The 21,935-nt window shown below is 41.8% G+C and overlaps 1 protein-coding gene across 1 annotated transcript; it reads left to right on the top strand.

The window, feature by feature from the left end:
- On the top strand, positions 1 to 21,004 carry EIF1AX (eukaryotic translation initiation factor 1A X-linked). Its single transcript, XM_056861992.1, has 7 exons — positions 1 to 72; positions 3,333 to 3,416; positions 8,777 to 8,880; positions 16,841 to 16,891; positions 19,147 to 19,228; positions 19,327 to 19,418; positions 19,964 to 21,004. The coding sequence occupies exons 1-7, from the start codon at positions 57 to 59 to the stop codon at positions 19,967 to 19,969; spliced, it is 435 nt and encodes a 144-aa protein (XP_056717970.1). The 5' UTR covers positions 1 to 56; the 3' UTR covers positions 19,970 to 21,004.
- The last annotated feature ends 931 nt before the right edge of the window (positions 21,005 to 21,935 follow it).

Here is a 21,935-nt window from a genome sequence, read left to right as displayed (position 1 = left end):
CCTTTCGCCTCAGCCGGGAGCGCCAGGAGGGCCGCCTTCCTCTCGCCGACGACGCCATGCCGAAGAATAAAGGTGAGGCCTCCCGTCTCCCTCGCCTCCCCCCCCCTTGAGGCTGCGCAGCGCCCTCCGCCTCTCCTCGGCCCGTGAGGGCTGAAGGGGCCGCGGCCGCCGCCTCGTCTCGGTTGGCTGCGGGGGGGGGAGGGGAGGGGAGATTCAGGGTCCTCCCCTTTCGGCCCGGGGTTCTCTTGCGTGAAAGCGGTTGCCTGGATACGCGCGTCCGCTCGAGGGGCTTCCTTCGCTGCCCCTTAACAGACCAGTGTCCCAGTTGAGTCGAGGTCCGCTCGCGGGCCTACCGCTGTGGCTCACGAAAGCTCAAACCCTGCCAGGAAATATTCAGTAGAGTCAACTCAACTGTAATTATGAGTATAATTCACAGTGGGTGGCCGTGTTCGTCTGCCTGCAGGAGTAGAAAAGGGCCAGAGTCCAGGAGCACCTGAAAGACTCACCAAAATGTTTTCTGGTAGGGTAGGAGCTTAAGTGAGCCACAGCTCCCTTCTTCAGATACTGAATCTGAAGAAGTGGGCTCACGAAAGCTCCTACCCTACCAGAAAATATTCAATATAGTCAACTCAACTGTAATTATGAGTATAATTCACAGTGGGTAGCCGTGTTAGTCTGCCTGCAGTAGGAGAAAAGAGCAAGAGTCCAGCAGCACCTTAAAGACTAACAAAAACATTTTCTGGCAGGGTGTGAGCTTTCGTGAGCCACAGCTCACTTCTTCAGATACAGCTAGGATGTGAATCCATCTGTCTTTAATTCACAGTGGGTCGCCGTGTTAGTCTGCCTTCAGTAGTAGAAAAGGGCAAGAGTCCAATAGCACCTTAAAGACTAACAAAAATATTTTCTGGCAAGGTAGGAGCTTTCGTGAGCCACAGCTCACTTCTTCAGATACTGAATCTGAAGAAGTGAGCTGTGGCTCACGAAAGCTCCTACCCTACCAGAAAATATTCAATATAGTCAACTCAACTGTAATTATGAGTATAATTCACAGTGGGTAGCCGTGTTAGTCTGCCTGCAATAGTAGAAAAGGGCAAGAGTCCAGTAGCACCTTAAAGACTCACAAAAATATTTTCTGGCAGGGTGTGAGCTTTCGTGAGCCACAGCTCACTTCTTCAGACTCAACATCATACCTAACGAAAGCTCCTATCCTGCCAGAAAATATTTTTGTTAGTCTTTAAGGTGCTACTGGTTTCTTGCTCTTTTCTGGTACTGCAGACAGACTAACACGGCTACCCACTGTGAAGAGGCCTACGTGTGAAGGTGCTGCCGCGTTCGGCTGGGGTTCCCTCCCTCCGTGAGTTGAGAGGAGCCTGGCGTGGGGTTCAGACCCTGACTGTTCTCAAACGTGGTTTTCTCCCCCTTTCCTCTACCTTCCTCACCCCACACGTTTCCTTGGACTAGGAGGTAGTACATCAGGTGTATGTAGAAGGTCCTAGGTTCAGTCGCCGCCATATCCAAATAAAAGACTCTCAAAATATTGTCGAAGGCTTTCACGGTCAGAGTTCATTGGTTCTTGTAGGTTATCCGGGCTGTGTGACCGTGGTCTTGGTATTTTCTTTCCTGACGTTTCGCCTGCAGACCACGGTCACACAGCCCGGATAACCTACAAGAACTTGTCGCTCATTTTGGAAGCTTAAGAGCTCTGAAGTGTTACTCCTCTGAAGATGCCTGCCACAGCTGCTGGCGAAACGTCAGGAAAGAAAATACCAAGACCACGGTCACACAGCCCGGATAACCTACAAGAACCAAAATACTCTCAGGTGGTAGGTATTCTGGAAGGCCTGAATTTCAGGAAAGCTGCTGCTGATTGGGGAAGCTGCTAGTGACCCAGATGGACTATTGATCTGAATCAGTATAAAGCAACTTAAGGTTCTGGGTTCTGAGCGCTTCTTGTTACGTTTCAACTAGCTATTTGGCTATGTTTGGCTTACTAACAGTCAGTTATTAGATTTTGGTCGCTGGATTCTTTCACACTGTATGTATTTGTTTTCTGTGCTTATGAAAGGAAACTTGCGGCTTCTCAAACAGCTATCTGGAAAAGTAGCTCCCTGTGCTTGGATGTGCCTCTTTACACCAGTTTTGTTAATGAACATCTTATTTGGGGTAGACAGATACATTTATATTGAGGAATATATTATTGTGTGTTGTTAGGCTGTAGCTCTAAGGGTGGGTGACAGTAAACAACTATCAGACATTCTGTTTTAATTATTATGATATCTCTTTTTGTAAAAACTGGTCTTTGACCGTAATAAACAAATGGTGATGATGACAGTAAACAACGAATTAAATAATTTTAATTTTAGACTGTGGTGACCTTTGAAGTATGTGTTTTCTACTACCTAGAATAGACAAAAGGTGAATACTTTCCATAGTATGATGTGAATCTATACAAATTTTGGCAGTAGAAAATCATATACTATCAAAATGGTTTGAATTTGTCAGAGCCCAAGACAAAGTTGTTTTGGACAGTGAACTCGACTGTTGTCTCGCTGATTGCTGGTTACACATCATTAATTCAAATGTATATTGAAAATGATAGAAATATTTTTGAGTTCTAATTTAGGGGGTGCAACCATATCTTATCTTTCCTGTGGGGCATATGCGGATGTACACATCTGTAAGAATATTATTATTGCAACATCTGAAGAATGGTAAATCAACTTTAATTGACTTACAGCCCATTCCTGAACTGATGGCATACGGAGATGGCGGGGAAGAGGCACAGCTGCACCTCCTCCTAAGCCGTTTCACATACGCTGTTAAACAAAAAAAAGCCGTTTCGCAGCGTTTTTCTGTTCAACTGGGGCCTTTCGCCCCACAGAGAACAGCGAGGCTGTGCCTGTTAAAAAGCAGGCGCAGAACCATTGTTCCCGGTGCCGGCATACTGGGCCGAACCGGAATAGGAAGCCGCCTAACTGGCGGCTCCCCCCTCCCCCAGAACGTCCCCCTGCGCCAGTGCGGCCACTCTACGCCATGGCCTGCGCCATGAAGAGTCGGCGGAGGGGCGAGGTGCGGTTCCACGGCACTCGGCCACCGGCAGGACTGGCCTTTCTGCCAGCGTAAGTGCATGTAAATCCGGCCGAAAACCTCAAGAATGCGCTGTAAATGAACATAGTTGATTGGATAGTAATTTTATATTTATTCCTAAACTATCTGGAAATCTGCCCTTGTTTTTATTTTTTATTTTTGCAACCGTGCTTTGAGTTTTTTCAGTACTAATTTTCATACTATTTTTCAAAATGTGGCTAATAGTTCTCACTGTCTCAATTTAGGTAAGGGAGGTAAAAATAGAAGAAGAGGTAAGAACGAGAATGAATCTGAAAAAAGAGAACTGGTGTTCAAAGAAGATGGACAAGGTGAGACAGACCATTTTATGTTCTTTCACTTTACGCATAAGGTAACATCAGACATTATTCACTGGTATGACCCCCCCTAAGAGTGGTAATAGGCATATTTCCTTTCTCCTATATGCTGACGATCTGGCCCTATTTTCTAGGACACCAGTAGGCATGAGGAGGGCCCTGAGAGCTCTAAACCTATACTGCAGAGGAAATCAGCTTGAAATTAATGTGGGTAAGACAAAAGTCATGGTCTGTGGTAGAAAACCAAAGAAACAAAGGTGGGAAATTAATCAAAAGGAAATTGAGCAGGTCCTACAGTATAAATACCTAGGTGTAGTCTTTCAGGCCACACAATCAAGAACTTCGCATATTAACTCAGTTGCCTTAATTGCTCAGAAATCCTCTGGATCAATTCAAAAATTCTTTTGGCAAAAAGTAGGGAGGCATATTCCAGCTGCAATTAAGATCTTTAGAGCCAAGCCCAAATAACGTATGGTGCCCCTTTGAGCATTACTGGTAATACAGACAGCATGCAGAGAGTGCAATCTAAATTCCTCAGAAAAATCTTTCAGGCTCCGAATAACATCTCAAATGCAGCACTGAGGATCAAGTCTGGGATGACCACGCTCCAAGCCAGTCTCTGGATTATCACCTTCATGTTCTGGTTAAAGTTGTTAAACCAAAAAAAACCCTTGATAACCCTGATATTAACAGACTCTTTTGTAGCACCCTGGCAGTTAGCTCTTAATAAAAAATTGGGCCACTGTGGGCTCTCTCGTCAGCTCCTCTTATCAATGATTCGGCCAAAGAACTTATTAAGACTAGAGTTTTTGAGGTAGAGAGGCAGCATAATCTGAATAAGATTCAGAATCCCCTCTTTAGAAAGGACCTGCTTATTAGGAACACCACTATGCCTTATCTGTCAGATATTACAAATCATGAATATTGTAAGGCTTTTATGCTCCTTCGATGTAATGCTCTTCCCTCTAAGTTTCTCGAAGGGATATATAATAAAAGGCCAATGGATGCACGAAAATGTATATGCAATCAGGACTCATTAGAAACCACTGAACACATCCTATTTGAGTGCACGTTGTATGACCATATATGATCAGGCCCTCTGATTCCCTTGTTAGTGGATTGTCCCAGACCTCTCAGAAAACATCGTCTAGAGTTCCTTTTGTCAGACAGAATACTAAATTTATCTGTTAGTATGGCTAGACTTGCCTGGCTGGCAACTAAGATAAGACAAAATGCACTTAAGGCTCTAGAATAACTAATCTATAATTAGAATCTCTACTGTTTTATCTTTTTATTTCAGTTTTTAATCTCCACTACATCTTTATCTTTTGTATTATCAGTTCATAACTATTTATGTATATATTTAATTACAATTTTTTGGGATATTTGATGGTCTATGACTACAAATAAAGTCTGATTCTGATTCACTGGTATGCTTCTGATTTTCAATACCTTCTGCTTTTGTAAGCAATAGAGAGATTTATTTGTGTTTCTTCCAGTGCAATTCTATAGACAGATTCTATAATCTGAGCCCTTGGATTTCAGTATTTCAGTGGGTTTAGGTTGGAGTAACTGTTTACCGTTGCAGTAGTAGTTAAGGAAGCTTTTACAAATAAATTTCCCATAACTCAATGTGAACAGGTTTCCTGCTTTTAAAATTGTGTGGAGGGGCTGTGGCTCAATGGTGGAGAATCTGCTTGGTATGCAGAAGGTCCCAGGTTCAATCACCAATGTCTCCGGTTAAAAGGATTTGGAAGCAGGTGATTTGAAATACCTGTGCCTGAGACCCTGAAGAGCCGCTGCCAGTCTGAGTAGACAGTACTGACTTTGATGGACCAAGGGTCTGATTCAGTAGAAGGTACCTTCATATGTGTTCAAAATGTACATGCAGGTAATTAGAAGCTTGGAAAGTATGCTCAAAGTTCAAGGTTCTTCAGACTCAAAACATAGCAGTATTTTGAGACTCTTTGTCCCTGTTGTCTGTTAACGTCCTCGTCGGTTGCCTTGATGTTGTTGTGGATATCTTGCTCCATTTTCATAAGAATAGCTATGCTGGATCATACCAAGGCCCATCAAGTCCAGCAGTGTGTTCACACAGTGGCCAACCAGGTGTCTCTAGGAAGCCCATAAACAAGACAACTGCAGCATCATCCTGCCTGTGTTCCACAGCACCTAATATAATAGGCAAGCTCCTCTGATACTAGAGAAAATAGGTATGCATCATGACTAGTATTCATTTTGACTAGTAGCCCTATCTTCCATGAACATGTCCAAGTTGGCAGCCATCACCGCATCCCGGAACAGGGCATTCCACAATTTAACTATGTGTTGTATGAAGAAATACTTCCTTTTATCAGTTTTGAATCTCTCACCCTCTAGCTTCAGCAGATGATCCCATGTTCTAGTATTATCAGAGAGGGAGAAAAGCTTCTCCTGTTAACTTTCTCCATACTATGCATAATTTTATGGACCTCTATCATATCTCCGCTTAACCGCCTTCTGTCCAAGCTAAACAGCCCTAAGCATTTTAACCGCTCCTCATAGGGCAGTTGCTCATCCTCTGATCATTTTGGTTGCTCTTTTCTACACCTTCTCAATGTCAGCAATATCCTTTTTTAGGTATGGTGACGCAGAACCATACACAGTATTCCAAGTATGGTCTCACCATAGATTTGTACAAGGGTAGTATGATAGCAGCAGTTTGAAAGCTGCAAAGAATAGTACTCAGAAAGCAAGCTGTAAACAGTTACAAAATAAGATCTTAAATGAGGATTGGTCCTTAGTGCTTAAGGATGCAAACCGTAAATGTTCACCTCTCCCAGAAACCCTTCAACAGGACTTTCTCCTTGCCAGACTATTTCCACTGATTAGAAATCCATAAGTTTAGACAAGCTTTCTTATTGGTGAGATGTAATGCCTTAGACCAGGGGTGGGGAACGTTAGGTCTGGAGGCCGTTTAAGGCCCGTGAAGTAATTTGGTCTGGCCCTTCATGGGTCCTGGCAGATCTCTAGCTCAGAAGGATCTAAGACTGGTGATCTGCTCCCTCCTGCAGACAGGAATAGCCTCTATTCAAGGCGGATTTGAGTTTGTTTTGCCGAGGAAAGGAACCTTTCCCCCCCCTTGCAGAAGAGTTGTTAGCCATGGAGCTGCTAGGACCACCCAAGAAACTGTGTTAGCCCTTTCCCACCCAGGCCAGGTATTCCCTCTGTACTACAAGAGGGCTGGGGGCGGAAGTGGTGACAATGGAGGGGTTAAAGGAGCAGGGCCAGAATGCACAAGGGGATTTCTTAGCCAGTGTGTCCTCATTTTATCCCTGCAGGCGGAGGTAGCAGGAGCCGGCTGTAGAATCCGGCCCTGACCATGCAGAGCAGGAGCAACTCCAGCATGTGGCTGGACTGCTACCCCCGGCTGGTGCAACAGACCATCCTGTGCCACCAAGTGGACGAGTATGCCACTGGTTGGGTGCCTGCTTGCTTGCCCACGTGGGGGGTGGGTCATCTGGGGAAGCTGCCTACTTGGGGCCTGGTTGGCTAATTTTTAAGTTGATAATTTTGTATGGCCTGCGAATGATGTTATAAATATCCAAATGGCCCTTGGCGGAAAAAAGGTTCCCCACCCCTGCCTTACACTCAGCTGAGACACAAGGGTGATACAATAAAACCGTTTTGACCAGATCAAGTAGACTCCCTAGCCCACATTGTTTTAGCATGACCACAAAATAATACTGCACGAAATAAATATATCACTCTCTGGATAAAACAGCTAAAGATGCTTTCTGAGAAGGGGACACTGCGTTATCTGCTGTCAAGTAGATTGGTCAATTGCATGAGATATGTTAGATGAAAAGCCAACTGCTGTTAAATCTAGGGAAAGAAAAGGATAGCAGCAGTTTAATTCTCTATTCCTTGTCTAATTATGGCCAGCGTGGAATTAGCTTTTTTCACAGCAGCCGCACACTGGGTTGACATCTTCATTGAGCTATCCACTACCACTCAAGATCCCTTTCTTGGTCTGTCACTGCTGGCATAGATCCCATCAGTGTATATGTGAAGTTGGGATTTTTTTTGACCCAGTATGCATCACCTTATACTTGGTCACATTGAATCTCATTTGCCATTTTAATGCCTGTTCCTCCAGTTTGTAGAGGTCCTTTTAGAGCTCTTCACGATCCTTTTTTGTTTTAACATTAATTTGGTGTCATCTGCAAATTTGTCCACTTTGCTATTCATCTCCAGCTCCAGGTTATTGATGAACAGGCTGAAAAGCACCGGTCCCAACATAGATCCCTGAGGGATCCCACTGCTCACATCCCTCCGTTGTGAGAACTGACCATTTATTCCTACTCTCTGCTTCCTATTTTGTAGCCAGCTCTCAATCCATAAGTGGACTTGTCCTCTTATCCCATGACTGTGAAGTTGGTGGGAGACTTTGTCAAAAGCCTTTTGGAAGTTCAATACTTTCTGTTGCCATTATTTTTCTGTCAGACACTTGTTTGATTTTCATTTAGCTTGACTTAGCTGGCAGAGTTTTTATGACTGTCAGATGTCCCTGGATTAATTTATTTAGATCCAGATCTCTTCTTCAGTTTACAGAAGTATTTCCCTTGTTGAAGTGGAAGGATGCTTACCTCATCCTACTGCAGATTCCACACCCACAGTGTTCTTGGGGGTCCACTGATCCTTGCTCCCCAGGAACAGAATGAGGGGTAGAATAGCAAGCTGTAAGATTGCTGCCATGCTATTTAACTTAGGGTCAAAGCCTTTGATAGCCTTTGCTAGCGTGCTTGTTTTTTATATGTTAAGTCATGAAGTCACTTCAGTTAATATTTTAAAGTATTTTACTATGCTATCTTGATTGTGTTTGCAGAGTGGCAGTTAGGTAATTTATAGCATATGCTAACAAGATGCCTCTTGGGCAAGAGGCGCAGGTTGAAATTATATGCCCGAATGCTGTTCTTTAAGACTCAGCTTTGTTTTCCTACTATTCTCTGTTTAGTTCAACAGCAGCCTTTATTGTCTTTGCAAGTGCCACCTGTAAAGTTCAAGAATGATTTTTGGCTTGCTTAATCAAGGCTTATGAAGGTAGGTTAGTGGATTCAGGAATCCTATGATGCTCACAGTGGGCATCTGACAGTGCACCCTCAGTTTTTGCTCACAAAGTCTTTTGGCTTTGAGTAATCTGTGGTACTTAATATTTCCAGTCAAATCTTGTTTGTATCTGGTTTTAATAACTCGATATCATTTACTGAAGAAAAGTATAAGTTATAGTGGTATGTATATCTCTTGGTGGTTCTATACAATTGTTTTGACTGAATTGGTATATAATTTATATATTGGTATATAATTTCTTTCAGAGTATGCCCAAGTTATCAAGATGTTGGGAAATGGCCGTCTGGAGGCGTTATGTTTTGATGGTGTAAAGAGGTTATGTCATATCAGAGGAAAGTTGAGGAAAAAGGTATGTTAAAGTATTTATTCAACTGTACATGGGTATACAAATCCTAGAGGTGCTGATGATTATGTATATTTTTTCCAAAGGTTTTAACAGTTTAGATGTGGGCTATACAGTTGGTGATTTCCACTGACAATCTCTTTGGTGTGTCAGTGAAATAACACGTTCATGGGAGGAAAATACCGTAGTTAGTAAAGTCAGTAAAAATCAGTTGTTTCATCTTGGTTAGTAATTTGTCAAGTTTTTTTTTAAATTAGTAAAGTCAGTATTTCTTTGTTTTCCTGACTGCAATTTGTGGTTTGTTTTTGTTTTTTGTTTGGGGGGAAACATGACTTTCTATCTGAATGGGGACAGAAAAAAGTGAAGGGGAAATGTTTTGGGTTGTGTGTGCTAAAGGATTTAGTATAAAATGGGGTTTTAAAGCACCTGAACAGCATGCCGCATATCGAAAACAACTGGTTTCATCTCAGCTACATCTGTTAGCAGTTTGTCTTGGAGCGCCAGAGGAAACTAGTTCTGTTAGTCATGCTGCAGCTAAGGATTGCACAGGAGCTATTCCACTTTACAGTGTCAGAGATAAGTTCTGCTCTCGTTGCACTATTTCAGCTGACTTTCCTTTTGAGCAGTCTTGCGAACATATTGGGGAAACTTTCAAGTTTATTTTTCCAGATGCAGTTCCCTAAAATATTTTCCTCTCAAGGACAAAGGCATGGTATTTAACAACAGATGCACTGGCCACATACTTCAGATAACACATGCTTCAGATGGATTTTAGTGGAACATACTAAAACTATGATGAAACCACCAATGCAGCATCTTATGAAGAATTACAGGTAGCTGTTAGATGCTCGTCACTAACCAAAAACATGATTGTAACCAGGCACCTCCAGACTTGTTTTATGGGATTGGCAACAGCTAAAGATATTTATAGTAAACTGGATGAAGCTTTGGATATGGCACAACTTGCTCAGTCAAAACAACTAATGCTAAGTAATGATGGGCCAGATGTCACTAAACTCATGAATTATTATCTTATTTTGACAGAGAGACAGCCTATGGTAGATATTGGCACTTGTAAGATTCAGATAGTCCATAATGCATTCCGCAGAACTGGCAGAAGATGCATCAAATTTAATTTTTCTTCATTATTTTTTGATGGGTGGCCATCACAATGGGAGGATTTCACAAAAATTCAAAGAGATCTCTGTATACCAAATCATCGTTTCTTGAAACATGTTTCTTCTAGGTGGTTATCACTAGAGAGTGCTGCTGCAAGACTGATTGAATAGTTATGAAGTACTTTAAGAACTTTGTTTCTAAGAGTAAAAGTGACTTGATGAAATCTTCCACAAAGTATAGAAACATAATTAACCTCTTAAAACATGAGACAATGAAAGAAGAGGTGGTGTTTTGTTGCATGAGTGCCCGCTTATTTACAGAGTTCACTGGAGTGTTCCAGAAAGAAGAGCCTTTGGTGCATGTGATGCCCAGTAAACTAAAAACACTCACAAGAGCCATAATGAATCGTGTTTATGAGTTCATCACCATTGTCTCTTGAAGCCTTCAGTGATGAGCACTATATACCTGCAAGAGAAGTAATCAGGGAAAGCAGAATCTGACAGACTGAAAAAACTTTCTGAAACTTTCTTTTTAACGGGAGCAAAAAAAAAATTAATAGGCTGCAAACACCTTTTACTTCTATCATGTTCGGACTAGCCCATCCTCGGAAATCTTCAATGTTTAGTTCCAGCACAGCGTGACAAAGAATGAACCCACAAGGATATAATGAAAACAGCAGCATTCTCAATGGATATTCCACTGGACATGATTGCAGACGGATGGAAACTTCTTAGACTCAGAGATGAAACTGCCAGAGAAACTTGCAGCATAGATATGTATTGGAATCAGTTCTTTGAAAAAACAAAGCCATCTGGAGATCCAGAATACCCATTGGTTACCAGGATAGTGAAAGCAGCATTATCATTATTGCGGGTGCAGTTCAGAAAACTGTTGAGAAATGAAAAGTTCATTAGTAACCTTTTTCAACAAAAAACCCAGATAAAGTAAAGACAAGTCATGTTACAATAATTACATTTTATCCTCATAATGATTATTTTATGTATTATTTTAATATGTTTTGCTATTTTATTATCTGCAGTACACTATTATTTTTTAAAGGGGATTTTTTTGCCTTACATTTTTTATACATTTTTTTTTTTTACATTTTAATGAAAACATTGTCCTATCTTTATAAAAATATATTTTCCAATAAAAAAGGTTGGTAATGGCTGGCTATGGGGTTAGTGGAGGCCAAATAATTTTTAATGGTCCCGGTTACTTTTAAAACCCTAATTTATTTATAGGCTGAAATTAAATTATTCAATAATTTGTCAGTATTTGAAGAAGAGTTGGTTTTTATATGCCAACTTTCTCTACCACTTAAGGGAGACTCAAACTGGCTTACAATCACCTTCCCTTCCCCTCTCCTCAACAGACACCCTGTGAGGTAGGTGGGGCTGAGAGAGCTCTGAGAGAGCTGTAACTTGCCCGAGGTCACCCAGCTGGCTTCGCGTGTAGGAGTGGAGAAACAAACCCAGTTCTCCATATCAGAGTCCACCGCTCCAAACCACCACTTTTATCCACTACACCATGCTGGCTGTTTTTTTGGTATTTTGTTCAGTAAAGTCAGTCATTTTGACTCTTTGACTAATTTCCACCCCTGCACATAGTTAAATTGTGAAATTCCCTGCCCCAGGATGTGGTGATGGCTGCCTACTTGGAAGGCTTTAAGAGGGGAGTGGACATGTTCATGGAGGAGAGGGGTATTCATGGCTCCTAGTTAAAATGGATTCTAGTCATGATGCATACCTATTCTCTCCAGGATCAGAGGAGCATGCTGAATAAGGTGCTGTGGAACACAGGCAGGATGGTGCTGCTGCAGCTGTCTTGTTTGTGGGCTTCCTAGAGGCATCTGGTTGGCCACTGTATGAACAGACTGCTGGACTTGATGGGCACTGGTTTGATCCAGCATGGCTTTTCTTATGTTCTGGCTTATTGGCAGTGCTAGGGGATGGGAATGGCATTGCTGAATTACAGACATCCTTGGTCTACTCCTCAATTCCTTCAGGACACAAGCCTTGCTGGCACTACTATTTCACTGTTGTGGCTTCTGCACAGGCCAACATAGGACTGTGCAGACCAGCCATGGAGCACAATACTCTGAAGCTTTCCAGAAGATTCAAAGCATTTGGAGCACTCCCCTCCATCTCAAGCTGCTGTTTCCTGCCCAAACGGGCATGTGATAAATGTGGGAAGAGAGCTCTTCCCTCAGTTTTCTCTTCACTGCCATGGAGAGAGGACACTTGTCTGAAGCTTTCCTTAACCTCTGGATGGTCTTCAGAAGAATCTTAAAATTTTTCTATCATGGCAATTTTAAAGAACTGCAAAGAATGTGGGAGCAAAATGGCCCGGATTGATGAGCATGATGCTTGTCTGCTTTGCCTTGGAGACACCACACCACAGTTTGTGACTGCATTGTGGAAGAAAGCTCTAGGTGTCCCTGCAGCTCACTCTGAGAAGTGGCCTGCTCCTCTGAAGAAAAGGGCTTGTGCACGCTTGGTCCTATTGCTCCCTCAGCCCCTCTTGTGGTGTCGACTGATAAACAGGCTTCAACTCCAAGAGTGGCATCAGAGGAACCACTTAAAAAGTCAAAGAAAAAGGCAAAATAGCTCCCTGTGGCTTCTCCTTAGAGCCAAGACCTCACTTCTCTCTCTCTCTCTCTTTTTTAATTCTAATTGGGGGACACAGAAGGAAAAGGCAAGGGATAGGGGAAAGCCGTCCAATATAAAAAAGCATTGTTTTGATCAAGACCTCACTTCTCAATGCCAAGAACGCTCATCTCCACTCTCTTGGCGCTCCCCATCACCCCCACATCTTCCATCACCATCGAGCTGGGAAGATGTCCCACCTGAGAACTCCATCTGCAAGGCAGCCGTATTCACCTGCCTCTTTGGATGATGAAGTCTTTGAGGTGCCTCTACTGTCTGTGCCTCCAGACAGTATTCCATCACATCCTTCTGCGCAAGGGAATATGGCCAGTACGCCTTTTCTTTGGTGCCCACCTCAGGGACCTTGGTTCCCATACAGTCCAATGTATATGCCTCAGTGGGACCAACAGCCACCTTATATGCGTCAGTTCCCCATGATGCCTCCAATCATTGGTTCTGACAGGTGTCCAGTGCCTTCAATGTTGAGGCAAGAGCTTAGGAACCATGCACCAAGCAAGTGTCGTCCTTCAGACTCAGGGGAGGATTTGGATTGAGGTTCCAAGGTGGAATCAAAATGACCTTGATTCCTTCACCAGAGGATGCTGTCAGTAATCCCTCCCTCCCCCCACCCTCCAGTATTGCCAATGGAGGATTTGAGGCTCTACTCCAAGCAACTCATAAGACTGGCAAAGGCTGTGGAGTTAGTCTTGGATCCAGTGGGAAATAGTCTATCATACCCAATCTTGAAGGTGTTATTCATACAAGGTGTTATTCAAACATCAGTCTAGGGGACAGCATGGCAAACAGAAGGGGAAACAAACCCCTCACCAGTCCCCTTCAGGCCAATGAAATAGGGGTCAATCCATATCCTGACTAGGCCAGGCTCCGCACTTTCTGGGCAAGTTTTCCTGTTTTTTCCAGTTATGGAGCACAATAACCCAGGACAAATGAGTCTTGTATATAGGTAGGTTTGGTTATTTCTTAGAGTTTAAGTCATTCCCTGGTTCCCAGTTACCTTCTGAGCCTTCCCCATTGCCTGCACCATTAGTATCAGCCAAATTTTAGACTGCAGGAGTCTTAATAAACATTTGAAAATTGCCATGTTTAGAATGCTGTCATTATCTGAGGTGTTACCTTTGCTGAATAAAGGGATGTGGTTTGCTGTCCTTAATCTTAAGGATGTGTATTTTCACATCTCAGTTCATTAAACTTGTAGGAAATATCAACGTTTTCAATATGGGGTCTCCTCGAATGAGTACACAATGTCACCCTTCAGCCTAGCTATGGCTCCAAGGGTGTTCACTAAGTGAAGGAAGGGTGCATTAACCTCTTCAAAGGGCACAAGCAATTCAGGCACTTGTGACACTATTTTCAGTGCACAGGTTTCAAAGAGCTGTTCACATTCAGCAGCTACTGGGCCTTATGGCCTCTATGGCAGTGCTCGTTGCCCCATGTGAAGCCCCATGTGAAGCCTCTGCAAAATTGGTTTATCTGTAAATTTAGGGTAGATTGCAACCCTCCATGGCTTAGATTATTTATTCCAAGATCCATCCTCAGATCACTCAGGTATTTTTGAGTATTTACTGTTCCTCAAGGATAGTGACTTGTCGGTTTTTTCATTAAAGGTACACTTGACAGTCATATATCAGTCTTTCACATCAATGTGGACAGTTTCTACTCCCTAATCCAAGAGGTTCCTAAAATGCTCGCTTAATATATACCTGCCAGTTACTTCTCCACTTCCCCTTTGGAGCTGTCATTAGTATTAACTATTCCACAATCCATTTGAACGCTTAGCGGAGTATGACTTGTCTGTTATCCTACAAGCCCTCATTCCTGGTGGTCGTCGTCACTGCATGCAGAGTGGGAGGGTGGCATGCGCTGTGATCCCCCCATTCACCAAGTTCCACAAAGACAAGGTGGTCCTCTGCGTCAGCCTTAGATTTCTGCTGAAGGTTGTTTCCAAGTTGCACGTCTCCCAACCCATAGTCCTACCAATGTTCTTTTCAGCGTCTGTTCCAGCAGCAAGGCAAACATAACACACACTAGATGTAAGGAGGGCATTCTTGTTTTATTTACAATGCATGAAAAGTTTTAGAAAAGACCAGAATTTGTTTATCTGCTTTGCTGGCCTTAACAAAGGCAGGGCAGTATTGTCTCAAACCCTGTCCAGATGGGTGGTGTCGGCAGAGAAATTGTCATAGTTGGCTGATTTAATATGCCCTCTTCCACTGAGAGCTCACTCCACCAGCGTCCAAGCATCGTCTCAGCAAAGTTTCTTTGAAAGACATCTGCAAGGCTGCTACCTGGTTGACTTTGTCCATGTTCATGAGACTCTACTCCATCAATGTGGATTTGAGGAATGAGGAGGCTGTGGGGAGACCACTGTTGCAGTCACTTTTTTGCGCTGACCATCCCACACCCACCTTCTCGGTACGTGAGTTTGCTGCTCTCCCTTGTGGGACTGCATAGAAATCGCAATGATGAAAACTGGGTTGCACTTACCTGTAACTGTTGTTCATTGATCTTCTGCGCAGGCCTCCACCCTTTCTCCACTGTGGGCTGCTCATTCAGAGGACCTGTGTCCTATGGCAGCGAAAGGAGTACTGAGGTAGAAGTGCTTTTTTGCTTTGATCAAATGGAAAGGTTTTTTTGAAGCCTTGTAAAAATTGTTACGATTAAGGAGGAAAGGTGGGAAGCAGTGTGCTTGAAAACAAAGGACGGAAGCCAGACAGAAATGGACTGAGCATGAGAAAGAGGGGAAGAATAATAAATGAGATGGAAGCCAAGTCAGCAAATTAAGGTAATCAATCCTGGACTGAAGGTGGAGAAAAGGAGAGTCAGTTTGAAACAGAAGGGAAATGACCAAGGAAGGTTACATGGAAATTCACAGCCAATCTTGTCAACCTTTACTGAAGAAGCTGGCATAATCTTGAGCACAGAATTAAACATTTAAGAACGAGTCAAAGATACAGAAGAAACCACAGAAGTCCCAACTCACAAATCAATAATGGAAGCTTCAATAGAGTATAGGAAGGTCATGATCAAAGTTCAAGTAGGGGAGTGTAAATTTATAATAAATGTTAGAAGGGCTTTTAGTCTCAGCAGCCCCAAAGGGGGAGAGGAGATTATAGAAACAGGGTTGCACTTACCTGTACCTGTTGTTCAGCAAGTCTTCTGTGCGGACACACACGGGACTGTGCAGGATAGCTATGGAGAATAAGACTCTAAAGCTTTCCAGACGATTCAAAGTGTTTTGAGTGCTTCCCCTCTCCTCCCTGCCTTGAGACTGTATTTCCTGCCCAAACAGGCATGTGACGAAGGTGGTAAGATTCTCTCACATTTTTCTTGACACGTAGATGACTTTGCCACTGATAATCTACTTCTAGGGCTTCCATGACCCTTTCTCTTTTACTTCTCCCCCTTGTTTTACCTTTTCTGCTTCCTTTGGACCATGTAGCTTAATTACTGCTTTGTGTTTGCAATTTTTGTGGTTAATCACATTGGTTATTGCTGCCTCTGATAAAAACTTCAAATTTCCTAATGCTCTTATTTGCTATCACTCTCATCATTTCTGCAAAGTGATTCACTATTCCTGGAGTAGTCCTCATCAGGAAAGAGAGGAAAACAGTTCCTCCTTGCCTTTAGATCCCAACTCAAGAGCCACTTGAAGAACATTTTCCCCAAATCAGGTGGCTCTGATTGGGCAGAAAGTTGGGATATAAATGTAGTAAATAGTGTCATTTTTCTGTCTCTTAGGATTCTCCCCTAAGTCATCCCAGCCATTAACTTTAAATTCATGACACCCCTCATATTAATTTCGCAGGAAAGTCGTGTAAATTATGACAGCCCCCCCCCCCCAAATATGGCTGGTACATCTTTTTTTTTCACCTCACACTCTAGGTCAACAGCTGAGATGTGTTCTCTGTTGAAACTACCCAATCTAGCACAGTTGTATTTCTTCCTAAAGATGAGTTTTTTGTTAACTATAATCAACCTTACAGATAATTTCAGCTGGGCAATACCAAGGCATACTGAATTCAACCAGCCTGGGGGCAGGGAAAGCTGTCAATCTTTGAGAAATAAATTTAGTTCATTTTGTTAACTTCCAGTAAAATCTTGTGCTTTACTTAATGTTAAGTTTTTAGTTTAAATAAAAGATTCGTAAAAGTTCTTCAGTTGCTTGCTTTGTTTTTTAGGTTTGGATAAATACATCAGATATCATATTGGTGGGTTTAAGAGACTACCAGGTAAATATTTTTTGCTTTGTTTGGGTTATATAATCATGAACTCAGTTCTGAAACACTGATTTAAGTTAGTAATATTTTCCTATAGGCGAAGTATATATTTTATAGAGAAAGTAGGTCTCTGAGCAGTCCAAAATAATATTGTGCCTTGGTATAAATACTTTTTATATACTCCCCATTTCAAAGGATGCCTTGGGGAGAATGGAAATAGATTAGCTATGTTGAGTTGTGTTTAAAGCCCAAATTACCCATACTTTGCAATTCAAAGCAAGTCACGAAATAGTTGGATCAAAGACAATCTGCAAAGGCTTTGCTATAAGATTCCCTAGAATCCTTTTTCCAGGCAGTCTGGCTTTTACTGAGTGATGCAGGTAATATTGACCAAGATCTGGCTTGCTAGAACCCAGCTCCACTGTCTGTATATTGGAATAATAGTAGAAGTGACTTCAGTAAAGGGCTATGGAGCATAGAACTATCAGGAGAGTCTTGTATTAAAACTTTTCTATCAGTGAACCATATTGGTTCCCCTCCCTGCTTTTTGCTCACTTGTGACACAGCCTTCAGCTTCATGCCAGACCTTGGTATGCACAGAAGGGAGGGTAGAAGAAGAAGAGTTGGTTTTTACATGCCGACTTTCTCTACCACTTAAGGGAGACTCAAACCGGCTTACAATCACCTTCCCTTCCCCTCCCCACAACAGACACCCTGTGAGGTAGGTGGGGCTGAGAGAGCTGTGACTTGCCCAAGGTCACCCAGCTGGCTTCATGTTTAGGAGTGGGGAAACAAATCCAGTTCACCAGATTAGTCTCCACCGCTCATGTGGACGAGTGGGGAATCAAACCCGGTTCTCCAGATCAGACTCCACCCCTCCAAACCACCACTCTTAACCACTACACCACGCTGGCTCTCCAGCTGGCTCACACTGGAGAGGTCTGTAGCACCACTGAGGAGATAGATCCAATAGCACAGGCCATTCCCTTGCCCACACTGCTTACCATATTTGTGACAGGCTGATTTCAGTGAACTTATCCTAAAGTAACTGTGTTTGGAATCACACTGTAATTTTAAATTGGTAAACTACCAGAGTTTGACTCAGTGAGCTTACTTGGTATTAACATGATGTTTGCGTTTTCAAAATGCTTTACATAAATTTTCATAGTTGTCACTGCCACCTGGTACAGTAGGCAGGTACTGTATTTTTTCAACATATGTTGGGGGTAGATGAGTAATCACAGCACCTAGTGAATTCATAGGAAGATTAGAACTGTACACAACTGTGTCTCTTAGCCACCACATAATACTAGGTCTTTTAATAATACAAATTCTACTACAAATATTATCCATATTCAGATTTTTAGAAGTGTAACCCTGACTGGTTGGCCTGGCTAGCCCAATCGCATCAGATCTTAGAAACGAAGGAGGTTTGGCCCTGGTTAGTACTTGGATGGGAGACCACCAAGGAATTCCAGGTTTGCTATGTAGAGCAGGCAATGGCAAACCACCTCTGTTAGTCTCTTGTCTTGAAACCCCATGCGGTCACCATATGGCACTTTCTACGAGCAACCGTGTTAACTCGTTGCAACAAAGGGTGCTTTGACAACAAAGGGAGCGCATTCCTGAGGGGGGGGGCGAAGCTCCATAGGAGTTGGCATGGCCCGTTTAACCTGGGATACACCATCCCGGGTAGCACATGCTGGTGCCTGGGTGCCCCAGAGTGGCTCGGGCCTCCGCAGCTGCCGCGCTGGGACCTAAATCCTGGAAACGGCAGACATTGGGGGGGCATTCCAAGAGGTGGAGCTGACATTAGTCAGCTTCCTAACCCCTTTCGCCCTGGGACCACCCCCTTGAGCTGCAGCGTGGCTGCGCCAGCTTTTTCAGTGGCACAGCCTCGCTGTTTGCAACGAGGCATTTCCTTCCTTTTTCCTTTAAAAAAAAAAACTTTTTCTCTGCAGTGGCCAGTAAGCCTCTGAGGAGGTGGTGTGGCTGCGCTGCTCTCAGCCGCCACGGATCTACCCCCTTTCAGGAATGGGCTGCCCGTGTGGTATTTTATAGTCAAGATAGATGCTTGCTACTCTTACCAGTAAAAACGCATATCACAATAGTGAAAGCGCATATCACAATAGATTAGTTTAAAGTGCCAGAGAACTGCTTTCTCAAAATAGGAGTCAATAAGACATGGTGGTTTGAATGTCAAAGTGGCAGTGCTTTAAGAAGAAATTCTTTTGGAATACTACTTTAAAATACTTTAATTTTTTTAGGATAACAAGGCTGATGTTATTCTAAAATACAATGCAGATGAAGCCAGAAGTCTGAAGGCATATGGAGAACTTCCAGAGCATGGTGAGAATTTCTCAAGCACAAATCAGAGGGCATTGGGAGTAAGGGAAATAATTCCAGTGAAATATCTACTGTTTGCTTACTAAAATTCTCTTATTTAGCCAAAATTAATGAAACTGACACATTTGGACCTGGTGATGATGATGAAATCCAATTTGATGATATTGGAGATGATGATGAAGATATCGATGATGTAAGTATTGTACTGGGAAGCATTCAGCTATTCACATGGTAGTTCAAGGAAAGTGCGGTAAAGCCTTGAAACTTTTGATTTTAAAGCAGAGCAGGTTGCTGTTTGCTTAGTCGTTTCTCCAGAGGTAATCCAGTGTCCATCCAAATGGATACAAATCTTATTTCCTTGTATTTGAGTTATGAGATGTGTGCTTTTTATGGTGCAGTTTTGGATTCCTAAAAATCAACGTTGTTGAACTTGCCAAGCCTTGTAAATAGTAAATCTTTTTTAGATGGAGAAATGGAAGCTTATCTAAAGGTCTTAAGCTAAAAACCAAGTGAAGTTAATTATTTCTATATCATTTATATCAGTGGGAGAGAATTGCACATGTCCTATAGGTCAGGTCATGGATACAAGGGCAGTTTTTATAAAATGGTAAAAGTGGTACAGGAGGCCAAAATTCAAATAAGTTCTTCATTTAATTACTTTATGTAATACTGATTATCTGAACTTGAGTTAAGATTGTTTGTCATGATACTGTAATTATATCCCTCTTTTACTTACAGATCTAAATGAAACTGAGAGGTATACATTCCAGCTTTCCACCTCAAGAATTATTTTGTTTCAAGTCCCTATCCTTAAGACTGAAACTGCATAACATTTGTAGTTACAGGAAACCTATCTTTTGCCCAATGTTTAAGTATTTATATTTCTTTAAGAAGCAGATAATGTTGGACTTGCAAATGAAATATTACAGTTATTTTTGTCTCTGTAACAATTAGACTTTTACATATGAGTGTAAATACACTTACTATGAGCTCCCATGTTTGCTTCATCTGTTTTTGCCACTAAATTTCACTAAACCTGGGTTCTGAAATAAAAAAATTGCTTGCCCTTTAATTATCATGGATTTTGATTAAGTACCCAGTTCAGGTTAGTGTTGAATCTGCCAGTTCAGTGTCATTTCGTATTCTCCCTTAAAGTTGAAGTCAACGTGTAAGATTTTGATAATAGCAAAGGGCAGAGATCTTCATTAAAGTTCATAATGCCTGCATATGCTTTTTAATTTTAGCTGCATGTTACTTTTATACTGGATTTGATATTAAATTTTCTCTTTCACAGACAAACTTGCCATAGTGGGGAGAGAATAAAATTTTAAAATTATGTATGTTTAAACTGCTATTCTGTATTTGGTAGTGGTAATGCTGAAGTTAAACACTGGGTGGCGCCAAATTTAAGTTCATTTATTTGGAAAACTTTCACTGTTCTCTTGTATTTAAACATTTTAAAAGGTTAGGGTTGCCCATGCGAAGATAAACACTGAACAGTTACATTGATACATACTTAGAATATTTTTACATTAGAAAACAAATCTTATGTTAAAGAATAAAAGTTTTATTTTAAACCTAAATTCCACAAATTATAAGGTACAGTTGGAGAGACGGTTTAGTACAGTCTGATTTGGAGTATATAAGAGATTAATGCGAAGTTTTAAAAAACCTCTATCACTAATTAACAAGCAGATCAACTAAAGGAATGAGCATTTCCAGTTTGAGTGGGAGTGGTGCACCTAAAGTTCAATAAAGACTAACATAGTCATATAAATATTGACAAATTCTGGACTGGGTTTGTGTCTCTTTAGTTTCTATATTGCAGTTTTGATTTTAATCAAGGGGAATTAAATTGCTGTTACATAACACATTTTGTATAATGCTTTTTACATGAATATTGTCAACTCTTAATTTATTATGCTTCTAAAAAAACCTGTCAGATGGGAAAGTGTACTTACCTACATCTGGTTTCCATGCTGTGGATTAGCCTCCTTTATGTGGAATTCTAAAGGTGAGAATCTAATGGATATTGAAGCTCCAATATTGCTTTCCTGATAAGTATTGAAATAATTTTAATTGTGTCCTCTCCAAAAGACAGATGGATGAGCAAGTGTGTGCAAAGTTTTCTTATCTTCAGTTTTGATACATTGGTTTTTGGCCATAATCTGATACAACTGTTTAGGAGAGGGCAATTGCTTGGAACTCATGGTAGGTTAAAAACATTCAAACGATTTCTGTGTCATGAATAAGCAAATAATGCTATGTAGCAGCATTACAATAAAAATACTTTGGAAGCATGGTAGGAACTTGAATGAGAGGCATTCTGCATTGGTTCACTGATCCATCTCTTGCCCAAATTAATTCAAATATAGGTATCTCTCCAGTGTTTTGCTGCCTGAAATTCTTTTTAATTGTAGAGGTTCCAAGAGCTGAACTTGGAACCGTATACATACAAAAATCATGTGCTTTCCTATGAATAATTAACCTTCCAGTTATATATAGCTGTGATCCAGAGGAATGATTTTCAGTGTGTGACAATACCTATACATCTCCATATAGTATAAAGATTTTGTTTATGCAGCTTTTCCTCCAAGGGATTTGCTAAGGGCAGCATATGTGCTAACACATTTTATGTTCAGAACTTATGACATTGGTAGTTTGGGCAGAAAGTGTTTGAATTCTCAAGCTATATTGGTATGAAACAAGT

The sequence above is a fragment of the Euleptes europaea genome, chromosome 16 (genome assembly GCF_029931775.1).
Source record: "Euleptes europaea isolate rEulEur1 chromosome 16, rEulEur1.hap1, whole genome shotgun sequence".
Lineage (NCBI taxonomy): Eukaryota > Metazoa > Chordata > Lepidosauria > Squamata > Sphaerodactylidae > Euleptes > Euleptes europaea.
Note: the sequence above shows the minus strand (reverse complement) of the source record. Positions and strands in the feature narration are given on the sequence as shown.